General features: G+C 52.2%; 1 protein-coding gene across 4 annotated transcripts; it reads left to right on the forward strand.

The window, feature by feature from the left end:
- The first annotated feature begins 1,122 nt into the window (after positions 1 to 1,122).
- SLC9A5 (solute carrier family 9 member A5) lies at positions 1,123 to 21,309 on the forward strand. 4 transcript variants are annotated; one of them, XM_036011991.1, is made up of 16 exons: positions 1,123 to 1,915; positions 4,879 to 5,181; positions 6,663 to 6,826; positions 7,016 to 7,094; positions 7,395 to 7,572; positions 8,142 to 8,362; positions 8,578 to 8,780; positions 9,004 to 9,093; positions 9,187 to 9,257; positions 9,966 to 10,095; positions 10,644 to 10,732; positions 10,893 to 11,019; positions 15,009 to 15,179; positions 15,707 to 15,773; positions 16,423 to 16,554; positions 19,865 to 21,309. In XM_036011991.1, the coding sequence occupies exons 1-16, from the start codon at positions 1,726 to 1,728 to the stop codon at positions 20,335 to 20,337; spliced, it is 2,688 nt and encodes an 895-aa protein (XP_035867884.1). In that variant the 5' UTR covers positions 1,123 to 1,725; the 3' UTR covers positions 20,338 to 21,309. The 4 variants fall into 4 exon arrangements, with proteins under 4 accessions (XP_035867884.1, XP_028357770.1, XP_035867885.1 ...); XM_028501969.2 differs by having other exon boundaries at positions 1,124 to 1,915; positions 15,704 to 15,773; XM_036011992.1 differs by having other exon boundaries at positions 1,125 to 1,915; positions 7,530 to 7,572; positions 15,704 to 15,773.
- Positions 21,310 to 24,281: the final 2,972 nt, after the last annotated feature.

The following is a 24,281-nucleotide window of genomic DNA, read 5'->3' on the forward strand; positions in this document are numbered from 1 at the left end:
AGGGTGAATTGGATGGGATCCTCTCATTTGGGGAAAGCAAGGAGATGGATCCTTTTCAACTTGGAGCAAGAAGTGTGGGGATTGACTGTGGGAGCAGGGGTCGGGGGTGGGCAGTGGAGAGCAACGGGGAAAAAAGTGGAACAACTGTAACTGAAAACAATTAAAAAATTTAAAACTTCTAAATGAAAGAAAAATTGTACACGTTTAGGCAATTTATTGCCATTTTAAAAATTGTGAGCTATCAAATACAAAGAAGAGTAAATGAAACACTTATGCACACTTTAAAAAATAACGACAAACATCTATATAACTATGCGTGTGGTCATTTCCTTACTTTTGTTTATAGTTTTATCACCTATATGTGCATTACTAAACTATTAATATTTAGTTTGGTCTGTTTTTGAACTTTTTATAAATAAAATCATCCTCTAAAAGTTAAAAAAGAAAAGAAAATAGCCTTGGCTGGTGTGACTCAGTGGATTGAGTGCCTCCCTGAGAACCAACGGGTTGTTGGTTTGATTCCCAGTCAGGGCACTTGCCTGGGTTGTGGGCTAGGTCCCAGTAGGGGGCGCTCGAGAGGCAATTATGCATTAATGTTTCCCTCCCTTTGTTTCTCCCTCCCTGCCCCTCTCTCTAAAAAATAAAAATAGAAATCTTTAAAAAATAAAATAAAATAGATTCTATTCAGTTTGAAGGAAGCGATAGGATCATTTTCTTTTAGTTGGGGAAATTGAGGAGGGAGGTAGAACACGTTTCCCTCAGTTTTGAGGAAAAAGTGTGATGGGTACCCCCAACTTGAATGGGAAGTGCAGACAGTTCTCCTCAGTTTGGGGCTAGATAAGCCTAATGTCCCACTCCTCCCCAAAAGTTGGGTGGATCTCTCTTAGTTTGACGGGAGTCGATAGGCTGTTTTCTATAGTTTAGGGGAAGAAGATGTGTTCTCTTCAGTTTTATGGAAAAGGTGGAAGAGTTCCCTATAGTTTGAGGGAAATGAAGAGGAATGGTGACCCTCCGTTTGGGACAAGAGAGGAATAGCTTCCTCAGCCTGAAATGAGCTGGGCCCAGTCTGGGCCTTTGGGGTTTCAGGGGACGCCAGAGATAGCGCTGTCCATCACGGCTTCCTGGGAGCGCCCAGTGCGCGTGCGCAGCTGTGGTGTGGGTTGGGGCCAGAAGGGGGTCCCAGGCTCACAGCAGAGCTACGCGAAAGGCAGCCGCGCGCAGCCCGCTGCGGTCTGCTCGCGGCAGCGCGGGGGCTGCAGCCTGGGTACCGGGGACCAGAGCTGCTCCCCCCTGGTGGCACTCACCTTGGAGACGCGCCCCTTTCGTCTCCTATCCCTCCGGTGGCAGGCTGCCACCTCCCGCGGGTGGGACGCGTCGGTGACTCGGGAGGACTGTCGTCGCTCCCAGCTGGAATCCGGGCCGGGGGAGGTTTGGGGCAGGTTTGGGGAAGGGCACCAGAAGGAATAGGTTGCGGGAGTTGGGGGAGGGCTGCACTGGGGAATTTCCAAAGCTGAGACCGTTTTAGACGGGAGGAGCCGGGGGCCAGAGTACGGACGCCCAGGGCAGGGTCTTGGAGTCCCGACCTGGCTTAGGAGCATCGGAGCTGGGATTGGGGGGAGCGCGCCCCACGTGCCTGTGACGCGGGGGAGGCCGGTAGGCGGCGACGGCGACACGGGGCCGGCGGCTGTGCTTTGCCGGGAGGGCGACTAGGCTGGCGGCAGTACGATGCACGCCGCGTTGCCGCTGCTAGGGCTGCCCCTGGCGGGGGCGGCAGAAATCGAAGAACCCACCCAGGAGCCGGGATCTCCGAGCGAGCCTCCCCCAGGATTGGCGCTCTTCCGCTGGCAATGGCACGAGGTGGAGGCCCCCTACCTGGTAGCCCTGTGGATCCTGGTGGCCAGCCTGGCCAAAATCGGTGAGTGCGTGTGTGCGAGCGCCAGGCCGGCGGCCGGCAGCGAACCTGCTCACAACCGCTAGTTCTTGCATAGCGCCGGGACTTAGGTTGCGATTCCACAATCCGGGCTCTCACACAGCTTCTGCATTGCCTCTTGTGCATTTCCCTCCTCCCCTTCTCCTCGCTTGGGAGCTCTGAGGATTTGCCTTCTCAAGGGTTGCTGGAGCTCTCTACATCCCCACCCCTACACTCCCTTGCCCTTTCTGCTCCCCTCTTCCCCTTGCAGTAAGCCCTTCTGCCTCGCTTCTCCACCAATCATCAGCCTCCAAAAAACCTGTGTCAGGGGTGAGGCTGCGTGGGGACATGAAGCAGATGATGTTCTCTGGCAAACTCAGGCATCCTAGTCCCGAGGAACAGTCTTCCCTGGAGACCAGGTTTCAGTGTTCACTCTTTTTGGGTACTAAACTGTCACTTTTTCTCTAGTCCCCTAAAGATGCCCCCTTCTTGTGCCTAGCTTGTGGAACTCCACCCCAGCCCTTCAAGTTCAAATCTACAGTCTTCCCACTTCAGGATATAAGAAACTTTCACTTAATGGGGGCCTCACTATGTGCTCCCAGCCTTAGGTGCTTTCATGCATGTGACCTCCTTTAGTCTGCACAGCACTGAAGGTTGTGCTTCAGAATCCTTTCCTTGAATAGAGCTGCTTTTCCTGGCCTCTACTGCCTCCTCCCTACTTCAGAGCAACCAGTGGTCCTTCCTCCCACTAGAGACCCTCCTCCTTCCCCCTGTTGTGCAGGCTCTGCTGTGGGGGTGACTAATTATAGCTGAGCGTTGCTACTCACTCTCCATCTATGCTGGCACAGCCTGTACTCCAATCTCACCAAAGCAGTCTTTATGTAGGAATCACACAGCCTAGAATCCCCCCCCCCCCGCCCCATCTCCCCCAGGGACACTGCTGGGAGGTAGGGGGCTGAGCAGGAACTGAAGAATGTTCCACTCCACTGTGGCAGCCTATTGCTAATGAAAAATGAGGGTTTAAATGCCTTTAGGAAGCCTAGTTCTGTCGGAGGACAAGCTTTGGTGACGGGTTTTTGGTCGCTGGGGTTGATGCATGCTCTGGAGATGAGGATGGAATGGGGTTCCTGAAGGAGAGGAGAGGGGGGCCAGAGGGAGTGTGTGGGAGACCTGTGACTGAACATCGCTTAGGACCTGGCAGCAATGAGAGCAACATGAGAGGAGCCTCGGATATGGGAGCCAAGAATTGGGTTTGCTGAGAAGTTTGTGTGTTGCAGGAGAGTCCCTGTGTCATTTAGGCTTATAGCAGTGACTGTCGTTTCCCCCATAACTCATAGCGCCTTCCCTAGCTTGGATGCCACCTCCTCTGGAGGCAGAAGAAGAGAACCTCCTTCACATCTGTCTAAAAAAGAGAGGAGGGGAGAGATAGGTGGAATATTCTGGAATACCTTTTTCCAGCTCTATTGCTAGGAGAATCCCCGCCCCCGCTTTTATTCGGCAAATCTTTATGTAGATCCCACCATATGCCAAGCATTGTCCTAGGCTCTTTGGGTACAGCTTCCAAAGGGCACTGTCTTGGCATTGAGTCTTTTTTTTTTTTAATTTTATTTATTTATTTTTAGAGAGGGAAGGGAGGGAGAAAGAGAGAGAGAGAGAAACATCAATGTGCGGTTGCTGAGGGTCATGGCCTGCAACCCAGGCATGTACCCTGACTAGGAATCGAACCTGCGACACTTTGGTTCGCAGCCCATGCTCAATCCACTGAGCTACGCCAGCCAGGGCTGGGGCATTGAGTCTTACACAGGCTAACGTGGAAGTCTACCCTACTACCCACCACCCCAGGGACTGTGTGGCCCCAGGGACCAAAGGAAAGCCACAAGAGCTTATTTTAGGGGGCAAAGGTTGAAGTGGCAATAATGCTAGAAACCCATTTAATACCACCTCCTCTTTTCCTAGGGACAGATTTTGCCCAGAGTCGTATTTAATTAACATTTGTTGAGAACCAGCTATTTGATATCCTACTTGACACATTCACGCCATGTCATTTTATCCTTACCCTGTGTAGTTGGTATTTTTTCCCATATTACAGGAAAAGAAACCGAAGTTCAGGTAAATTAAATAATATACCTAAGATCACTCAATTAGGAGGTGATAGAGATAGAAAAATTGGAGATCTGACTGCTGAACCCACCCCTTTTTAAACTACTGAGTCTTTGGGAAGCCTATATAATGAAAAGCATATTGAGCTAGCATAGTGCTCCTAGGATGTATAGTATGCATTATGGTTTGGTTAGGGCGACAGGACACAGTCATATAATAATAGGTAACATTTAGTGAGCGCTTAATATAAAGCACTGGGCTAAGTGCTTTTGACTAGATTGTTATTATTTAAACCTCACAACAGTCCTATGAGATTATTAGTGTTTTTACTCCCACTTTACTCTCGAGAAAACTGAAAATCAGAGAGGTGAAGTTATTTGCCCCAAAGTCACAGAACTACTTAAGTAGAAGAGGCAGGGTTTGAACCCAGGCAGCCTGGCTCCAGAGGCCCTGAATTTTATAGCTGTGTTATACTTAACAGTATAATCAGTAGCATTTGTTGTGGTTCAAATGATGGCTATAGGAGAAAGGGGAGGTCCCCTGAATACAAAATAGAGAGGATGGGGCATTCCTGGAAATGAAGAAAGCAAGCCATGGCCTGGGCTATCATGAGAGGAGCACCAAGAAATAGACAACTTTGTAGTTGGAGAAGGTTAGAGATTCTAGGAGTCCTGCCTTTCGTTTCTCCTTCCTTGGTCCGAGAGTCAGGGGTTCTGAGCTCGGATAACCTTCTAAGACTGGGAGGCTATAGGCCACTGTGCATGTGTGTGTGTGTGTGTGTGTGTGTGTGTGCGTGCATGCATGCGTGTGTGTGTGTGCTCACGCATGTCCCATAAGCTGAAACCTCTGGCCCTCTTCTTGCATTGCAGTGTTTCACTTGTCTCGGAAGGTGACATCTCTGGTCCCTGAGAGCTGCCTGCTGATTTTACTGGGACTGGTGCTTGGAGGCATTGTCTTGGCTGTGGCCAAGAAAGCTGAGTACCAGCTAGAGCCAGGCACCTTCTTCCTCTTCCTGCTGCCCCCTATTGTGCTAGACTCGGGCTACTTCATGCCTAGCCGGCTGTTCTTCGACAACTTGGGTGCCATCCTCACCTACGCCGTGGTGGGCACACTCTGGAATACCTTCACGACAGGTGCTGCCCTCTGGGGCCTGCAGCAGGCCGGACTCATGGGTGAGTGATGCTGAGACCTGGGTTGACGGAGGGAGGCTTTGCCGGACTTATCACCCACCTCTCTCCTCCTCCAGCTTTGGAGATCTCACATCGGTGAGAGCCAGGCCCTGAGAGCCCCATCTTGGGTCCCTCCCTGCTGGAGTGCAAGACAGTGCCCCAGATGGGCCTTCAGCCTGCATTTACGTCTTTGGCTGTTGAGTCTGGCTTCTACAGCATGACAGATGACTGGGCCCTGACTCCCAGCTGTGTGTGGGCTGCCGAGGCTGGGGAGCCTGTGTTACCACTCTGCTGCTCCTGCCTTTGTTACCACGCTGCCACTTGCCAGCCCTGTCCCCTGAGGCATAGCTCAGCATTCTTGTGAGGGCCTACCATCCTGGCTCACATTATTATTTTTAGTGAATGCATATTATACATCTGCAAAATGCATGATACTACACTGGGTGTTCTCTCTACTTATCCCATTGACAACTCATCATGGCAACCCTGGTTAGGTATTAATTTGTTTCATTTAATGGATGAAGTTATAGAGGCCCTTAAACTTAATTGATATCAGGTCCATGGTTAGCAGGAGAAGCCCACTTTACTGAGGCTCCTGGCATTCAGGCTGCCGTGGTCCACTCCCTTCTTCCTCGTTTCCTGCCCGCCACTTCACTCAGCCCTACGTGTTGGGAATTGGGATTTCTTCCAAAATGCAAGGGGACGTTTGCAGTTTTCCTTTGAGGACTCCAACCTGCTTTCCCTAATAGACCAGTGATCTCCCAGAGCGGGCAGGGAAGGGAGGACATGAGACCATGATATTAATAGGAGTCCGAATAATAGGGCACTTTCTATGTATCAGGTACTGGCTAAATGAAGAACTTCATGAGGAAGATACTGTTATTATTCCCAATATATACCTGAGGAAACTGAGGCACACGGCAATGTGACCCGTTCAAGTCCCACCCGTGGTGCTTTTTATACTATATTCAGCCCTCATAGGTGGAGAGCCTCTCCCCCTCCCGCTGAGAATTGTGAGTGTCACATCCCTTAGGCTGAGAGCCACAGGCGTGGGAGAAACACGCTCTTTTGTCCTGCTCCCTAATCCAGCCAGTCAGCAGCCAGTTTCCACCTGCTGGTGGCTTTTATCACTGCTGCGGCGGCGGCTATTGTCAGTGCCGCTTTAGCTTTTCAGGTTACGTAGAGCTTTCTTAGCCATCTCCTGGGTTGGTTTTTGCAGCCACCTTATGAGGTAGACACACGAGGAGGCATGGCTAAGAGAAGTCATGTGACAATGACAGTGCCACATCACAGAGCTGGTAAGTGGCAAAGCCAGGCCTTAGGCTCAAGTCTCTTGACCGGCTGGCTGATGGTCTCTTCACCGTCCCAGGTCCTCCCGGGGCGTCCTTGTTTTAACAGTGGGGTGGAGCCTGGGCTTGTGATAGGGGGCATGGTAGGAGACTCAGCACCTCACCAGGTGCTGTCCCCCCTCTGTCTCTCGAAAGCCCCTAGAGTACAGGCTGGCTTGCTGGACTTCCTGCTGTTCGGGAGCCTCATCTCCGCGGTGGACCCCGTGGCTGTACTGGCTGTCTTTGAGGAGGTGCATGTCAACGAGACTCTCTTCATCATCGTCTTCGGCGAGTCCCTGCTTAACGATGCAGTCACGGTGGTAAGACGGCCCAGATGGCTGCCACTCCCGATCCCAGGCCCTCCGGCTCCGAGTAGCTGGGTGTGTGAACAGGCTCAGACCCTGTCCCTGCTCCCCTAGGGCCCCCTGGGGAGGAAATGTGGGCTCTGTGTTCACCTTCTCCCAGCGGTCGGCCTTCCCCTCGTCCCTGACTCTCCTCCTCCCCCCCAGGTGCTGTACAAGGTCTGCAACTCCTTTGTGGAGATGGGCTCAGCCAACGTGCGGGCCACTGACTACCTGAAGGGAGTCGGTCAGTATCTCCCCGCTTTCAGCTGCGCTGCCGGTGTACCTGCCCTGGGCTGCTGGTCCCTGTCCCCACCGCATCAGGACAGCAGAGGCTGTTCAGGTTGCCTCCTTCCCTCCCCTCCTCCATGGAGAAATGGGCCCCAAGAATACGAGAAGGAGGGGCTTCCCTGGGATCCTGGCTCAGGGATCCTGATCCCCGGGGAGTGCAGCGGGCATCGTCCTCCACTGCCTGCCAGGCAGAAGTCTAGTCAGCCTGGGTAGGGTGCAGGCCAGGGGTCATGCTGACAACCCACTCCTCCCCCAGCCTCCCTGTTTGTGGTCAGTCTGGGCGGGGCAGCCGTGGGCTTAGTCTTTGCCTTCCTCCTGGCCCTGACCACACGCTTCACCAAGCGGGTCCGCATCATCGAGCCGCTGCTGGTCTTCCTCCTCGCCTACGCAGCCTACCTCACTGCTGAAATGGCCTCGCTGTCTGCCATTCTTGCGTGAGTCCTGGGGAACTGGCAGGCAGGCAGCTGGGAGGGGTCCCTGGAGATGGTTGCCCCTCCTATGAACAGAACCAGGTCCCTGAGGAGTCCATGGGGTTTCCCTGAGCCCCTGTGGTAGTGGAAGCCTCAGACTCCTCTTAGGAGACAATAAACCTCAGATAATGTTCTTGAATTTGCCTCCAGAACTTTCCAGAACGCAGTTTTCCTCTGCCTGAAGTACTCTGTGGGGTGTGGGCTGAGCCGAAATTGGCTTCAAAGCCTGGTGCCACTGGCTGTGGGGGCCACAGCACTTCAAAAGGTGCCTCAGAGAGTGTGCCATTTAGAGCATGTTAGTGTCGCCCACCCTCCCCTCCAGGGGGCACGGAGTGGGAGGCCTGGAAATATGGACCCTTATCCCAGGACCGCCACTAGCTGTTCTTGGACAGTCCCCATGCCTCCGGGGCTTTAGCTCTGAGACTCTGACATCCTGGGGTGGGCGGCACCCTCTCCTGCAGCATGCTCTAACCCCAAGGTGGTGCCTCCTGAGACCCCTTCTCACTTGCCCTGTCTCTCCATTCCTCTCCCAGGGTGACTATGTGTGGCCTGGGCTGTAAGAAGTACGTGGAGGCCAACATCTCCCATAAGTCACGCACAACTGTCAAATACACCATGAAGACTCTAGCCAGCTGCGCCGAGACCGTCATCTTCATGCTGCTTGGCATCTCAGCTGTGGACTCTTCTAAGTGGGCCTGGGACTCTGGGCTGGTGCTGGGCACCCTGTTCTTCATCCTGTTCTTCCGAGCCCTCGGTATTGCTGGCACCGTCTGCTTCCCCACTCTCCTTCCTGCCCCTGCCCCAGCTCATCTTCCAGTCTGAGTCCGCATCCTCGTCAATTCCTAAGCCTCCCCTCGTTGCTCTGCCCTCCCGGCCTCCGTCAGACCTTAGCCCAGATACTCGGTGCGGCCTGCTCCCAGTGCCGTCCATTCCCAACCCCTGCTCCCACTGGCCTCCCTCCTGCTGTAGGTGTAGTCCTGCAGACGTGGGTGCTGAATCAGTTCCGGCTGGTCCCTCTGGACAAAATTGACCAGGTGGTGATGTCCTATGGGGGCCTGCGGGGAGCTGTGGCCTTCGCTCTCGTCATCCTCCTGGACAAGAACAAGGTCCCTGCCAAGGACTACTTTGTGGCCACTACTATTGTGGTGGTCTTCTTTACAGTCATTGTGCAGGTGGGAGAGACCACAGACTGGGCGGGAAGAGGGTCTGACAGGTCCCGGGGGAGGCTTGGAGCCTTTGGGATAGGGGTTCCTCTTCCTGCTGGGGGTACAGGGGCCTGGCTTCCCAGACCTTGAATGCACTGAGGTCAGGATACAGAAGCTGAAGCCTAATTATGGGCAGAGCAATGCAACAGGGAACTGGAAAGGGCCGGGCTCACCCGCTGCCTGTCTGCAGGGCCTGACCATCAAGCCGCTGGTCAAGTGGCTGAAGGTGAAGAGGAGCGAGCATCACAAACCCACCCTGAACCAGGAGCTGCACGAGCACGTGGGTACCAGACCCCCATCCCGCCACCCGCCCCTCTCTCCCTTATTTTGAGCAGAGTCCTGATCCAGTCCCCCTACCCACCCCCCCTTCTAGACTTTTGACCACATTCTGGCCGCAGTGGAGGACGTTGTGGGGCACCATGGCTACCACTACTGGAGGGACAGGTGAGGGAGCTGTCCGGAGGCTCCTTCAGCAGCAGCAGCCCCACCAGCCAGGGCAGCATGGGGGATGTGTCATACTCCTGAGAAGGGACACAGCCAGGCTCAGGCTTGGTGACCTCTGCCTGAAGCCCTTCGGTGGCATCCCAGTACTCTCAGGATAGGACAAGGCTTCCTGCCCGTTGAGGCCTGCCTGGCCCTGCATGGTCTGCTCTGTCTTTGGCCATCTGCCTGTTAATGACATGGACCCTGGCTTAGAACCTCAGGACCCACCATGCTCCTCCCACCCTGGCCACTGGGACGTTTGCTCATTTCTCGCTACTAGAACACTCCCCCACCTCTTGACCTGCTCAACCTCTGTACCTCCTTCACGTCTCCCCATAGCCATCAAGTCCGCAGGGGGGCTGTCCCTGTCCTACCCGACTAGGACAAATCCCTGTCACACTCCATAATTATACTCTGTAGCTCTGGTCATGGTTGTAATGTTACAGTTATTTGTGATAAATTAATGGCAGGCTTTCCTATAACACTATAAATTCCACAAGGGCAGGGACTAGCTTTGAGATTTTTCCCTGGCCGAGGCCCTTAATAACCCGTTGCAGCCCCACAAGAGGGCCAGGCCGGTGCTGGTGGTGTCCCTGCCCCATCTGAGGAAGGGCCAGCCAGCCGGGCCATGGGGATGGCACTCAGCGCCGGGCCTGGCACCCTCTGTAGGTGGGAGCAGTTTGACAAGAAGTACCTGAGTCAGCTGCTGATGCGGCGGTCAGCCTACCGCATCCGGGACCAGATCTGGGATGTGTACTACAGACTCAACATCCGGGACGCCATCAGCTTCGTGGACCAGGTGGGTCTGCGGCCGGTGGTGGGTGAGCAGGTGGCCAACGGGGCAGGGCAGGGCAGGAAGGGGTGACTGACAGCAGACAGGCCCTGAGGAGGAAGTCAGGAATTCCTAGGAGACTCAGTGGTCTCGTGAAGGGGCAGCCGCAGGAACCAGCCTGGTCTGAGGCTGACATTCGGAGGCTGGCAGGCAGCAGAGAAAGGTGGGCAACAGCTGGCCTCCGAGTCAACAGGTGTGGCTCAGTTCTTATCATATCACTTACAGGCTTGTGACCTTGGGTGAGTCACTTAGACTCTCTGAGCCTCAGTTTCCTCAACTGTAAGAAAGTGGAAATGAGAGTGCCTGCATCACAGAGTTTTGTGGATTCAGTAGGTAAAGTTATACCTTGAACATCAAAGGAACAGAATGTGTTAACTATTATTTTTTTAACACAATACTTCAAACATCAAAGGAGCAGAATAAGTGTTAACTATTGTTATTTTTTTTATTGTCCTCTGACTGTCTGGGCCGCCCTCAATCTGATGGCCATCTGACCTTTGTCTTGGCCTCTCCAGGGAGGCCATGTCTTGTCTTCCGCAGGGCTCACTCTGCCCTCTATGCCCAGCCGAAATTCCGTGGCAGAGACCTCTGTCACCAACCTGCTGTAAGTCCTGGAGCCCACCTCCCCTTCCTCAAGCTCCTCTCCATGGAGCCCTCCATCCGAAGCACTTCTGGGAAAGTTTGTGAGCGCCTTTGCTTCTGCCTTTCCCCTGGCCAGTGCCTCCTGGCCCTTCCCCAGCACATGCGTTCCCTGCGTCTTGCAGGAGGGAGAGTGGCAGTGGAGCGTGTCTGGATCTGCAGGTGATTGACACAGTCCGTAGCGGTCGGGACCGTGAGGATGCTGTGATGCACCACCTGCTCTGTGGAGGCCTCTACAAGCCGCGTCGCAGGGTGAGAGCAGCAGGGGCTCGAGAGTTCAGGGGGTTGGGGGGTGGGGTGGTCTGGGGAGGCCGTGATCGCAGGCTCAAGAGGCAGTTGGCACCAGCTTGTGAAGAGCTATAGACGCCCAGTTGAAGAGTCGGGGCTTCATCTTGTTGATAGTAACTTTTAGCTTTTCTTTTTTGAGTAAGGGTTGGTCTGATATAAGCACTGTTTAAAGATGTCTTCTCTAGTAGCAGAATGCAGATCAAATTGGAAGCGGAGAGTTGAAAGGCTGCGTGAGCCAGTTGAGAGGCTGGGCGAGCCAGGTGGGAAGCTGGAGGGCAACACTGGGTTAGAGCCGGGTGGTGGGAAGGGAGAGGCGCATCCGCTGGAGGGGAGAATGGGGCGGTTCAGCACAGAGGGCTTGCCAGGGTCACAGCAGGAGAGCTGAAAAAGCCTGAGGGGCCAGCTTAGCATGGGGAAGGCTGATATCCACTTTAGGAAATGTGAGAGGCCAGTGCAGGTTGTTTGTGAAGTCTTGGGGCTGGAAAGGCCCACCCCATCCAGGAGGGAACCTGTTGCAACCCCACAAGGGGGCAGCAAGCCATTACCTTGAACCTTCCTGAAATGGGAAGCCAGCTGTTAACCACTCCTGGTAGTTTTAACAGTGAGGGCTGTTTCTATCGTGGAGACAGACTTGCTTCCTTTAGCTTTCTCCCACTCGTCCTGCTTTAACTCTCTGCAGCTCTGCAGAATATATTTGCAAAGGTTTCAAGGCAGTCTCCTTCCATACAGGCCAGCACGTCTTCTCCCTGATGTGCGGAAGGGGACATTCTAGCCGTCATTAGCCAGGGCGGGGCATGGGGGCTCTCTTGCCTTTCTAGCTCTAGAACTTGGCCTTCTCTTCTCACAGCCCAGACTCCCTCCAGCTTTGCCTCCCCACCCCGAGGCCCATATTGTCCTTACACGGAGGCAAACCCCCAGTGTCTTCTTCAGTTCGTGGGTGTTAAACCCTATCGTATGCAACCTGTGGGTTTGTTTTTTTTTAAGATTTATTTATTTATTTTTACAGAGGGAAGGGAGGGAGAAAGAGAGACAGAGAGAAACATGAATGTGTGGTTGCTGGGGGCTGTGGCCTGCAACCCTGGCTTGTGCCCTGGCTGGGAATCGAACCTGCGACACTCTGGTTCGCAGCCCACGCTCAATCCACTGAGCTACGCCAGCCAGGTGGGGTTTTGGTTTTTGTTTACTTTTTTCTAATGGAAAATTTCACTCATTCACACAACTAGAGAGAATAAAATAACTCATCTATCCATCACCCAGCTCCAATAATTATCAATGCATAATTTAATGTTATTATATTCTGGACTCCCCCGCCTTCCATCCAAACTTTATTATCTTTTTTCTTTTCTTTATTGTAATTGTTGTTCAAGTACAGTTTTCTGCCTTTTACTCCCATCCCAACCCACCACACTTCATTATCTTAAAACAAACTCCACACATCATATATTGTCTCTAAATATTTCAGTCTATATCTCTAGGTGGCAAGAACTCTTAACAAAAAACAACACAGTACCATTATCACTTATAACAGTTAGCAATTCCTTCTCATATCAAATATCCAGTGTTTATAAATCTTTTTCCAGATGGTTCTGGTTAAATCAAGATTCAAATAAAGTCCACACTTTGTGTTTGGTAAATATGTCTCTTTATTTTTTTTTAAAAAATTCTATGATATTTCCTTCTCTTTCTTTTTATCCCCTTGTTATTTATTTATTTAAAAAAAAAACTAGATACTTTGTCTCAGAATTTTCCATTTTATAGATTTTGCTGATCACACCCTAGTGGCGGTGTTTAACATGTTCCCCCTCCCCTATATTTCCTGGTCGTTAAATCTAAAGGCCTCGTCAGATTCAGGACTGTTGAAGGAGTATGCCGCGTGTTTCTCACCGTGCCACATCAGGATGTCCACAGTGATTGGCTGTCCACGGATGTGTGTGTGTGATTGGCTAGTGGGGCCAGTCCAACCTGTTCTTGCATTCTCAATGAAAAAAAAAACCTGGAGTGAGATTGTGCTCATCCCTATTCAATGTCATCTCATTTGAGTTAGCCCATCATTCCATCATTCGGATCCCATGTCTGCTGCCAAATATCTGCTCAGGTTCACCTCATGTGACGATTTGCTAAGCCTGCTAACTCTGCGTTCATCCAAATCAACATGAACATGTTGACCAGGACAGAGCTGAGGATGGAGCCCTGTGGCGTGCTGCCAAAGACTTTAGATCCCATTCTCCAGACGGACACGGATCGAGCGTTTTTGGGGTCCGATCACTCACCCAGTTCCGAATGCACTTAGTTACACCATAACACAATACATAATTCCTCATGTTCTTCACAGAAATGTCATCAAAGAGAGACAGAAGTGTCTAGTGTGCAGTTAGAAATATAAGTTTGTAGTTTAAGAGAGAGATGAAGTCTGGGGATAGATTTTTAAGCATCTTTATTTTTGTTACAGTTTTTATTTTTTCAACTTTACTGATTTTTTTCTTATTTTATTGTTGTTGTAATTATTATTGGAAGCGTGTTTATCAGAGGTGTCCTCATCTGGCTCCCACAGAATCCCTTGTGGAGGGAGCTTGCTAGAATACATACTTCTGGCTTCACCCCCAGAGATTTCGATTCTGCAGGATGAAATCGAACAAAGAGCCTGTGCGTTTATTAAGTCCCTCAGGTGACCCGGATGCAGCTGGTCTGATGGCTGGTGTTTGGGAACCACAGCTCTCTCTCACCGGCCTCACTGAGGCTGAGAGATGGAGGTGTTTGCTGGGGAGAACATTTCCAGGGGAGACAGGAGGGCCAAGGACAGCACTGTGGGGAATGCACCTGGGAGACAAGAGGGGGGCCAAAGAGAAAGAAGAGAGAAGGAGCCCGTGGAGGAGCAGGAGCAGCCGGTGTCTCGGGTGCCTGGGGCGGAGATGCGGGCAGCCTGCGTGAGTGTGCGGTGGCTTTGGTCTTGATGAGAAAGAGCTGGAAGGAGCAGATGACGGGGTTGGGCCTGAACTGGGCGCAGGTGATTGTCGGACTGAGTGGGTTTGGGGTGTCTGGAGAGAGAGTTGTGGGAGTTTAAAGTGCAGCCTGAGGTGTCGCAGCGGTGGCTGAAAGGACAGCTAGCTGGACAGTTCCATCTGGAGAGAGAATCCCATGTCACTAGAAGGGGGCGTGTGGGCCAGGCAAGTGGACCAGGATCATCACAGCTGGAGGTGCGAAGAAAGAAATGTCCCAATGGTGTCATAGTAATGCCTTGTCTCTTGTCACTTCTAATCAGAGAGTACCGGGAAAGGGCAGTAGTGAATGGGGGAATAGGTTTTGGGATAAGGGAAAGTTACTGAATTTTTCAGACTGTAAAACGCATAGGACCATAAGCTGCACCTAGGTTTTAGAGGAGGAAAATAGAAAAAAAAAAAACTTTGAAGCAAAAAATGTGGTCAAATATTTAATAACATAAATAACATAGGCCGCGGCCTCCCCCTGCCCCCACAGCAAGCTATGAAAGCTATACATTAGGACTACAAGATGCACCCACCTTTTCCTCCCAAATTTGGGGGTGCATCTTATAGTCTGAAAAATATGGCAGTCTCCAGTGAACTGAGACTACAGAGTGTTTGGCTGGATTCCTATTGTATTTTTGCTTTGTTTTTTTGTTTTAATCCACAGCTAGTTCTTGAAAAACTGGGCCTGCGGGGCCTATGGCAGGGGTGTCAAACTCATTTTCACCAGAGGTCACATCAGCCTTCAAAGGGCCAAAATAATTTTAGGACTGTATACATGTACCTACTCCTTAACCATTAAGGTGCTGAAATTACATTCGGCCCTTTGAAAGCAACCTCGAGGCTGATGTGGCCCCCGGTGAAAATGAATTTGACACCCCTGGCCTACGGTGACTGTGGGGCTGTGGCCTGGGATTCCTGTGGGAGGCCAAGGCACCCAGCCTCATGGCAGGGCGGGGCTGTCATTGCCAGTACAAAGCCAGCTGCAGCCGCCACTTCATCTTGGAGGACGCGCAGGAGCGGCAGGACAAGGAGGTCTTCCAGCAGAACATGAAGCGGCGGCTGGAGTCCTTCAAGTCCACCAAGCACAACATCTGCCTCACCAAGAGCAAGCCTCGGCCCCGCAAGGCTGGCTGCAAGAAGGCACGTGCTGTCTTTGGGACTTCTGTTTGGGGCTGGAGACTGACGGCATGCAGTTCTGAGCCCCCCCAGGTGTTGGAATCCAGCCCGGGGGACCCCTAGTTGGATAATCCTCAGGAGTTTGGTGGCTGTAGCAGTCTGGGTTCCCTTTGCATCTTCCTGGAGCCCCGGCAGGGGAAGGTGAGGCCTTCAGAAGGAGATCAGCCTCTTGGCCATGAGGTCACCTGCTGGGAGGCAGCAGGACTTCCCACCAGAGGCGAAATGAGCAGGACAGAGGCAGATTCCTTGGAGGGGGCAACTCCCTAAGGCCCTAATTCCGCCCAGGCTGATGCATGGAGAGCCATTGCTGGGGCATGTGTTACTCAGACTCCATAACACTTCCCTGCGGGGGCGGGGTGGGGGAGGGGACAGGGATGGTGGAACCACTGGGACCCACACAGTCCCCTCCCCCCTGCTGTGTCAGGAAGACAACAGGGCTGGGGTTGGAGCCAGACCCCGAAGGCTTAGGGTTTTTTCTTGCTCCTCAGAAGAATGGCGTGGCTAACACTGCAGCTTCAAATGGGAAGCCTCCTCGAGACCTGGGCTTGCAGGACCCAGGCAAGCAGGGAGTGGGGCAGGGGGAGGGGAAGGGCAGGGGCCCATCCACCGGAATCCTGGAGGACCTGCTCTGTCCTGTATTCAGAGCCGTGAGCTGGGGCTCCTTGTTTCAGGGCCCCATGGGCACATGACTTCTAAGCTGGATATGTTCAAAGCAGTTATTGGACTGTTTGTGACAGGAGGTGTCTGGTAGCTAACTACTGGTTACAGGCCCTGAGGACTTGGAAAAGGTGTCATGGAGGAGAGGAGAGCCTGGTCTGAGCCTTGAAGGGTGGGTGGACCCCGGGGCCCAGCGTCCCATCTGCAAAGCCAGGATGAGCTGAACACTGATGGGCTCTCCAAACGCTCGTGTTCTCAGCTGATGGGACCTGGGGCTGAGAAGAGAGGCTGGGGCAGCTGGAAAGTGTGGCTTCCCTCGTGGCGTCCTCTGAGGACTCTGCTTGCCCTGCTTGCCTCCTTGGGTTCTGTAGTCCCACTTCCCTTCCTCTCAAACCCCCACCCCCTAGGCCAGGGCCGAAGCAGCCAGAGGAGAAGGCGGGGGCCTCTGCCAACTGTGGGCACTGCCTGGGTGGGCAGGGAGCTGCCTTGCACAGTACTAAGAGGCTGCTGCTGGACTGGCCACCGAGACTCAGCTCTTGTCCCTCTCCAGCTGCTGTGATCTTAACTGTGGAATCTGAGGAGGAGGAGAGCGACAGTTCTGAGACAGAGAAGGAGGATGATGAGGGGATCATCTTTGTGGCTCGGGCCACCAGTGAGGTTCTCCAGGAGGGCAAGGTCTCAGGTAATGGCTTCCCCTCTGCCTCCCTGCCCTCGGGAGCAAGCTGGAGCGGTGCAGTTGGCTTCTCCCTTTTCACTCATGGCCTCCGCTCTGGGCAGCTCCCTTTCCCCATTCACTCATTTATTCACCACCCAGCATTTACGGAGCGTCGCCTAACATACACGATTGCATTCACCCTTCACAACAACCGCGATGGGAAACAGCTCAGAGAAACAAAGGAGCTTGGGAATTGTCCCAAGTCCCACAGCAGAGCCAGAGTTTGAGCCTGACCCCTCTGGCTCCAAAACCCAAAGCCTTTTCACTGCCATGCTGCCTCCCTTTGTAGCTGGGGAACAAGGTGAGGTGACAAGCTAATACCTGGCTTTGTTGTGACCCAGGCTCGGTGCCCCTGCCCTGAGGTAGAAGCCCAATGGCCGGTTGCAGCCTATTCTGGGGGAGGAGCCCGAATTCATCAGAATGGAATGGCTGGGGATAAAAAACAATATTTACACGTTCCCGTATGCGGAGAACCGAATGTCTCATAAATATCAGTTAGTTGGCTTGAGCACCTTCAGGTGTCTTTTAGTGTTTTTTTATTACAGAAAATTTCAAAATATGCCTTAGAATGGTAAAATGAACTCCCACTGAGCTGTTACCCAGCTTCGATAATTACCTACTTCTAACCAATCTAGTCTCATCTGTACCACCACCACGCCCCTCTCCTCACTGGGTTCTTTTGAAGCAAATCTCCGATATTATATCACTTTATCAGTAAACACTTCAGGGTGTATCTCTAAAAGATAAGGATTCTTCCTTAAAAATCCAACCACAATACCATTATCATTTAAAATCTGGGTCATCAAATATCCAGTCAGTGTTCAAACTTCCCTGATTGTCTTAATATTTTTTATAATAGATTTCTTCCGATAAAAATCCAGATAAGGTCCACACATTGCATTTAGTCCATAAACCTCTTTTAACCTTTAGAAGTAGTTCTCAAAGGGAAGGTGGTGGAGAGATTTTTGCCCCTGAGGTGACACCTGACACTGTCTGGGGACACTTTGGGCTGTGACAACTGGAGGGGTGCACTTGCACTGGGTGGGCAGAGGCCAGGCATGCTGCTAAACATCCTACAATGCACAGGACCGCCCCCACATCAAAGGAGTATCTGTTCCAACATGCCAGTGGTGCCCAGTTTAAAAAAATTTTTTTTATTATATTGATTTTTTAGAGAGAGGGGAAGGGATAAAGAGAGAGGCATCAATTTGTTGTTCCACTTATTCATGCATTCATTGTTGATTTTTAAAAAATTTATTTATTTTTAGAGAGGGGAAGGGAGGGAGAAAGAGGAGAGAAACATCAATGTGTGGTTGCCTCTCACAGCGCCCCCTACTGGGGACCTGGCCAGCGTTCAGGCATGTGCCGTGACTGGGAATCAAACCTGCGACTTTTTGGTTCACAAGCCAGCACTCAATCCACTGAGCCACACCAGCCAGGGCTCACTGGTTGGTTCTTGTATGTGTCCTGACCAGGAACAGAACCTGACTGAGCTACCTGGCCAGGGCATGATGTCAAGTTTTTATAGGTCCGTCCCCTCCCCCCAAAAATATCTCCACCACACACTCCCCCCGCTTGTATTTATTGAAACAATCAAATCTAGCCCCGACCAGTGTGGCTCAGTTGGTTGGGTGTTGTCCCACAAAGCAAAAGGTTGCTGGTTCATTCCCTGGTCAGGGCACACGGCTAGGTTGTGGGTTTGGTCCCGGATCGGGGCGTGTGTGAGAGGCAACTGATCGGTGTTTCTCTCTCACATCGATGTTTCTCTTCCTTTCTTTCACCCTCCCTTCCCTTCTCTTTAAAACTAAATAAGTAAAATCTTTTTTAAAAGACCAAAAAAAATCTAAAAAAAACAAAACCTGAATTGTTCCATTCAATGAGTGGTTCCTGGCCACTCTTTGACCCCTTCTTCCTGTATGTTCTCAAATTTTGTGTATCTAGACTGTCTCATTTTCTTAGCTAATCTTGTATTTCCTTTAAACTATAAACTTTCCAGGTAATTATATCTAGCTCAGATTTCAGTTTTCATTTCTTCAGTGAAAATAGTTTATAGGTGGTGACAGCATACTTCCCATAGCACCACACCAGGAAGTACGTATCACCTGGTTATCTGCCATTGACCATGGGGCTCAGACGCTGTTGCCCAGACCCCTCCATTGTCAAGTTCCTTGTCAGCTTTTCATCAGATGGTCTCCGCAGCCACTGATGATCATGGCCAGATCCCACATTTCATTTGGGGTTGCACAGTGGTGATATTCTACATCGATTTTTTTGTTTACATTATGACCAACCTCCCCCACCCCCATCATTACTTAGTTACTCTGAAACATTGTTCATACAGGAAAGAATGGAGAAATGCTTGATTTTTTTCCTTTTATTGATCAGTTTTCAGACCATGAGTTAATTTATCAGCATCCTCCAAAGCTAAACACGGAAGAGTTTTTGTTGTTTTAATTTCATTGCGATTAAAAGTTAACATTTCAGGTCTTTCCAGAGAGGCGGTTTGACTTTCAGTCACAGCACTGATGCATTTTACGATGCACTCAGTCTACTTTATTGGACTGCTCTGGACTTTACCAATGAGTGGAGGCATACTGAGCGCCTATTACACGCACGGCATTGTGCTTGACTTTGGCCAGAGGGCTTGTCTTTCCTAGGTTTCCTCTTTCAGAACCTCAGACTTCCTGTCACACAGAGGCTGAGCCTTCCAACCTGGCCCCCTGCATTCTGGGATTCTCAGCTCATATCTACTTTTTGGCATCTTATTTTTGGCACGGCCCTCGCCTGCTATTAGGTTTGCATGAGCTCACCCTCCTGGGCTCTGTCCCACCGAAGGGCTGTGGTGAGTACTCAGGCAGAATTCCCAGCAGCAAAGCCTTTGGCTGGAGCCCTGGGATCTTCCTCATCCTCGCTGCCATCTCACCCTGGGATGGGGCTTGGCAGGATGTGGTTTCTGAGACTGCAAGTCGGGTGAGAGCTGATTGAGGATGGGGCTTTTTTCCCTGTCTGGCTCCTGCTTTTTCTTGCCTTAGTTGTTTTCATGTTTCGACAGGTGTTTGTTGAGCAACTACTATGTGCCCAGCCCTGTGCTAGGTGCTGGGGATACAGTGAAGAGCAAAACCAGCTGTGGAACTTCCCTTCAGCAAGGCATTCATCAAATAATCACACAAATGGATGTAATATGGCAACTGTGGAGTGAATTTATTTATGAAAATGTGCTTATACTTGAGAATTCCATTGTGTTGGTAACGGGTGTGTGTGTACTCTCGGTTTCCAGGGAGCCTTGAGGTGTGTCCGAGCCCACGTATCATTCCCCCCTCTCCAACCTGCGCAGAGAAGGAGCTACCTTGGAAGAGCGGGCAGGGGGACCTGGCAGTCTACGTGTCCTCGGAAACCACCAAGATTGTGCCGGTGGACATGCAGACGGGCTGGAACCAGAGCATCTCATCCTTGGAGAGCCTGGCATCCCCGCCCTGCACCCAGGCCCCAACTGTGACTCACCTGCCTTCCTGCCGACCCGCTGCTAAAGAGCCCCAGGCCCCTCTTGACCTGCCTTCGGATCTGCGCCCTAGCTTTGCCTTTCCTCCAAGCCTGGCCAAGGCTGGCCGCTCCCGCAGTGAGAGCAGCGCTGACATCCCCCGGCAGCAGGAGCTGCAGCCGCTCATGGAACACGAGGACCGCTCGCATCTTAGCCCAGGCACTGCCAGTTCCCACTGGTGCATCCAGTTCAACAGAAGTGGCCGGCTGTAGCCCAGAGACTTGGGGAGGGGCAGGAGGCCAGAGTCCCTGTAGGGAGTGTTCCTGGAACAAAGGGCAGAGGAGCCCACTCAGCCTGACACGGGGTCGGAAGTAGCAACTGGGCTCCCTTAGGACAGGTCAGAAGGGTCTCCTGGGCTGGTCCTCACAGGGGCCCTTTTCACCACCACCCCTGCTCCTAACTCCTGCCACCACCCCATTTAGTAAGGCCCTAACCCTAGCTCAAGACCCAGTCTAGAGCTAGGGGCTAGGCCCAGAGACTGGATAGCTGTTGCCCCTTCCCCAGCTGGCCTTCCTGGGCTCACTTTAGGCAGCTGTTTCCTGCCCCCAAAGCAAGGACATCATTCCTCAGCTGGCACTGGCCTTTCCTGCCCTCCAACCCCTCCTTAGCGCCAGCTCAAGGACAGTGGCAATGAGGTTCCTCAAGGGGCTGGTCCTCAGAGGGTTTGGGGTGGGGTGGGAGGTGGAGCAGGTCTCAACCTCGGGCTTTGCTACCCTCTTGCATCAGCGACCCATAACCAACTTTTTTAGGGCACTGGGAATGTCTTCACTTCTTGCTTTATTTCCTTCCGTCTGCTGCCAGTTATTGGGGTGAGAGTTTTTCCTTTTCCAGCACTAAGGCCACAGGCCCGGGCCAGGCTTCAGGTCAAGGCTGGCTGCTTTTTAGCCAGGGTCACTCTGAGGATCAACTGCTCTGCATCCAAGTCTGGACCTTTCGGATCCTTGGGTCTGGGTTTTCTGAGGAAGGGGGACAGTCGCCTCGGGGCTCCCACATCATCACCTTGACATTTCCCAAGCAGGAAGCGGGGCAGGGCCACTGCTCCACTGCTCTGGGGCTTGGACGCCTGGCTGCAGTGGCAAGGGGGCTGATGGGGTGGCAGTTGACTTTCCTGGGGTTAGCGCCTGCCCACCTGCCCTGTGTTTTATACCTTGAACTGAAGACACATTAAATACCCCTCGGATGGATGGGTGTCCTGTGTCCATGTGTGTGGGGGTTCTAGGGGCAGGGGTGTGGCAACAAGAGTATTGGTGAGGGAAATGGAAACCCCCCAACCACCCCAGGGCTTCTGGGATAGAAACTGGAGGGGGGTCCTGGGGAGGACTGTTAGGCCCTCTGGCCCTCCCTTCTTCCCTCCCTTCTCTCTCATACCTTCTCTATATTGTCCCCTTTCAGGGGCCTGCAGTGGCATTCTGGATGATCACTATGGGCACAGGTTGACAGAAACAGGAGTCCACAAAATGGGGAAGGCCAGCAGAGAAAGAGACCCTAATGGTCAGATGCCACGTGCCCAAATATGCAGCCACCACACACTGGGACTGACAAGCCTTCCTTGAAAACCCAAAGGCAGGCACAGGGCAAATGAACAGAAGTGTCCTGCACACGGCGGGTGGGAGGGCAATCTCAAGGGCGCTGGGTACCCTGAGTGTTTATGACACAAATCCAGTATTGTGGAGGCCAGAAACACCCAGGGATAGAAGTCCCTGGTAACAGCAGTGCCAGATTTAACTCCTACTGTGTCTGAAGGACTTTTAAAACATAGATCTCTCTTTACTGAGATACAACACACATACCATAAAATTCACCCATATGAGATGTACAGCTCAGAAATTTTCAATATATTGACTTGTGCAACCCTCACCACAATGTAAGCTGGGAACACTTTCATTATTCCCCAAAGAAACCCTGTACCCATCAGCACTCACTCCTTACCCCGGCCTAGCCCTAGGTAATCACCAAGCCACTTTCTGTCTCGACACAGCTGAAGGACTCGGCACACTGCAAAGGTTACAAATGTACTCACTTTTTCTGTTACGCAGTTGGCAGTGATTAAAGCCTCGTAATTAACAGTCCCAGCTGTCACTCCCCAGGTATGTCATCTTAGGCATGTTACACAGTCTCTCTGAGCCTCCGTGGCTTCATTTCTAAAATGGGGTAACGATCATACTTATTTCAGAAGGTTGCGATCAGGATTCAATGACAAAATGGGGAGAATCTAGTACAGAGCCTGGCCCATGGGAAGGAGTCGCAAATGCTTGTCATTACTTTATCTTGTCCTAGAAGGCAAAGAGCGGTGAAAGTGCCGTGGGGCCCCGAGGACATCTGGGCAGGCTTTGGGAGGAGTTAGCGTGCGCGCGCAGAGGCTCGGACAGCGCAGGCGCAGTTGGGTGGGTCCATTCTAGGTTCGAGCGGTATTGAAAAAACGATGCCTAGAGCACACGTGGCAAAAAGCAAGAAGCAGCGGGAGAGGTGGTTAGGAGCAGCCAGCCAGGGACACATGGCTTGGGTAGGGAGGCCCTGCTGAGTTTTGAGGGTGGCAGAGAGCCGGCCTGAAAGAATTGGGATCTGGGCGTGGTGTGGGCACCGATGTGCTTCAGGGAGCTCAAATACAGCTGGGGCCAGGTGGGCGATGTGTGAAACTCCGGGTGGTGGACGGATTGGTAGAAGGAAAGGCGAGAGAAGACCTGTTGGGAGGCGGCCCCGGGACATGAAGAGGACAGGCAGCCATTCTCAGACTTCGGTGTCAGAATCATTGGGGAGCTCACCAGACCTGCATATTCCTGGGCCTACCCCAAAGGTTCTTCGTGGGTAGACTCAGCAGGTATTTGGGAGTCCCAAAATGTGTCATTTTAACCAGCACTCTAGAGGGAAGTGGGCCACAGAACACGCCCTTCGAGAATGACTAGAATAGAAAGGTTGTAGAAATCAAATTCACACAATCAGGCAATTGATGGTGTCTGGGCTCCTGGGCACGGTGCTGGGCAACTAAGAATAGTGGGGCTGCCAGGCAGATAGGGCGGGTCAGTGGCAAGGGGACTGGGGGACGAGAGCAAATGAGCACAGTGAGCACAGTGCCAGGGAGACAGACATCTGGGATGCAGGCGAGTGAGCAAGTCAAGGGCTCATCTGTGGGTCACCACCGGACTGGGCCAGATGGCAGAAAATGGCCTTCAGTGCCACCTGAGCTGCATCCAGCCCTTGAAGGAGGAAGGATTTTCATCAGGGGGAGATGGGTGTGGGCATTCCAGGTAGCGGTGGGCTAACTGAGGTTTGTAATCAGATGAGTCTTCCAGGCCAGTATGGGAATTGGACAGGAAGGATCTGATGCCTCTGGATGGCCTTAGATTCCACACTAAGGAGTTTGGATTTTATTTGGGCCAAAGGTGAGAGAGCTCAGAAGGTTTGGGTATATGTCACCCTCACTGTCTGGGGTAGTACTGAAGAGTGTGTGCACGATTTGGGATGGAGTAAGGGCAGTAACTGTAGGTCCCATATTACTAGGACCACTGAGGCAGAGAGCTCCCATTTGACTTTGATTTATTTGTATTGGCAAGGAATGGGAGGCTGAGGGAAGGTGAGGGAAGGTTAGAAAAGGGGCAGGGGAGGGAAGACCATCCACATTTTATGATCTCAGTGGAAAAGGCTGCTATGAGTGGATTCTGCTGCCAGGAGAACCACGGAGATGGGCCCCATGAGTCACTGCTCAGTCCTGCAATCTCAGCCCACAGAGCCTGCTGTGGTCAGCAGCCCCGGCTGACTCCAGGCCCAGCCCCCAGTATTCCCCACTAGGCCTCGGTCTGTTCCCATTTCTATCTGTATCTTTGCCATCCTGGGGCTGTGCATCCTGTAGCTCTCTGCCTCTTCTGTGTCCCTTTCAGACAGAGCCTCTGAATCCGATTGTGACTCTGATTGACATCTGGCTCATGGATGGAGAGCCTCAGGAGGGCAGGAATAATGTGACCAGTCTCAGCCTCCCCTATGCATTCATTATCGCTGAAAGTACAGAAGTGGACAATACGTAGTCTCTGTGTGCATGCAGCTTACAAGGCACATTCTGTGTGGAATGAATTAACCAGGGCCTGGCCCTAATCTGTTTGCCTGTGCCCAGGGGTGCTAGGGGTTAGCTCTGGCCTGTGGCTTGAGGTCTCTTTATTTACCT

The sequence above is a fragment of the Phyllostomus discolor genome, chromosome 12 (genome assembly GCF_004126475.2).
Source record: "Phyllostomus discolor isolate MPI-MPIP mPhyDis1 chromosome 12, mPhyDis1.pri.v3, whole genome shotgun sequence".
NCBI classification, from domain to species: Eukaryota; Metazoa; Chordata; class Mammalia; order Chiroptera; family Phyllostomidae; genus Phyllostomus; species Phyllostomus discolor.

Coding starts and splice junctions, on each gene's coding strand:
- SLC9A5 (XM_028501969.2), top strand. CDS start 1,726: ATGCACGCCGCGTTGCCGCTGCTAGGGCTGCCCCTGGCGGGGGCGGCA. Junction 6,827..7,015: donor TTAACGATGCAGTCACGGTG/GTAAGACGGCCC, acceptor CCTCCCCCCCAG/GTGCTGTACAAGGTCTGCAA. Junction 16,555..19,864: donor CCAGGAGGGCAAGGTCTCAG/GTAATGGCTTCC, acceptor CTCGGTTTCCAG/GGAGCCTTGAGGTGTGTCCG.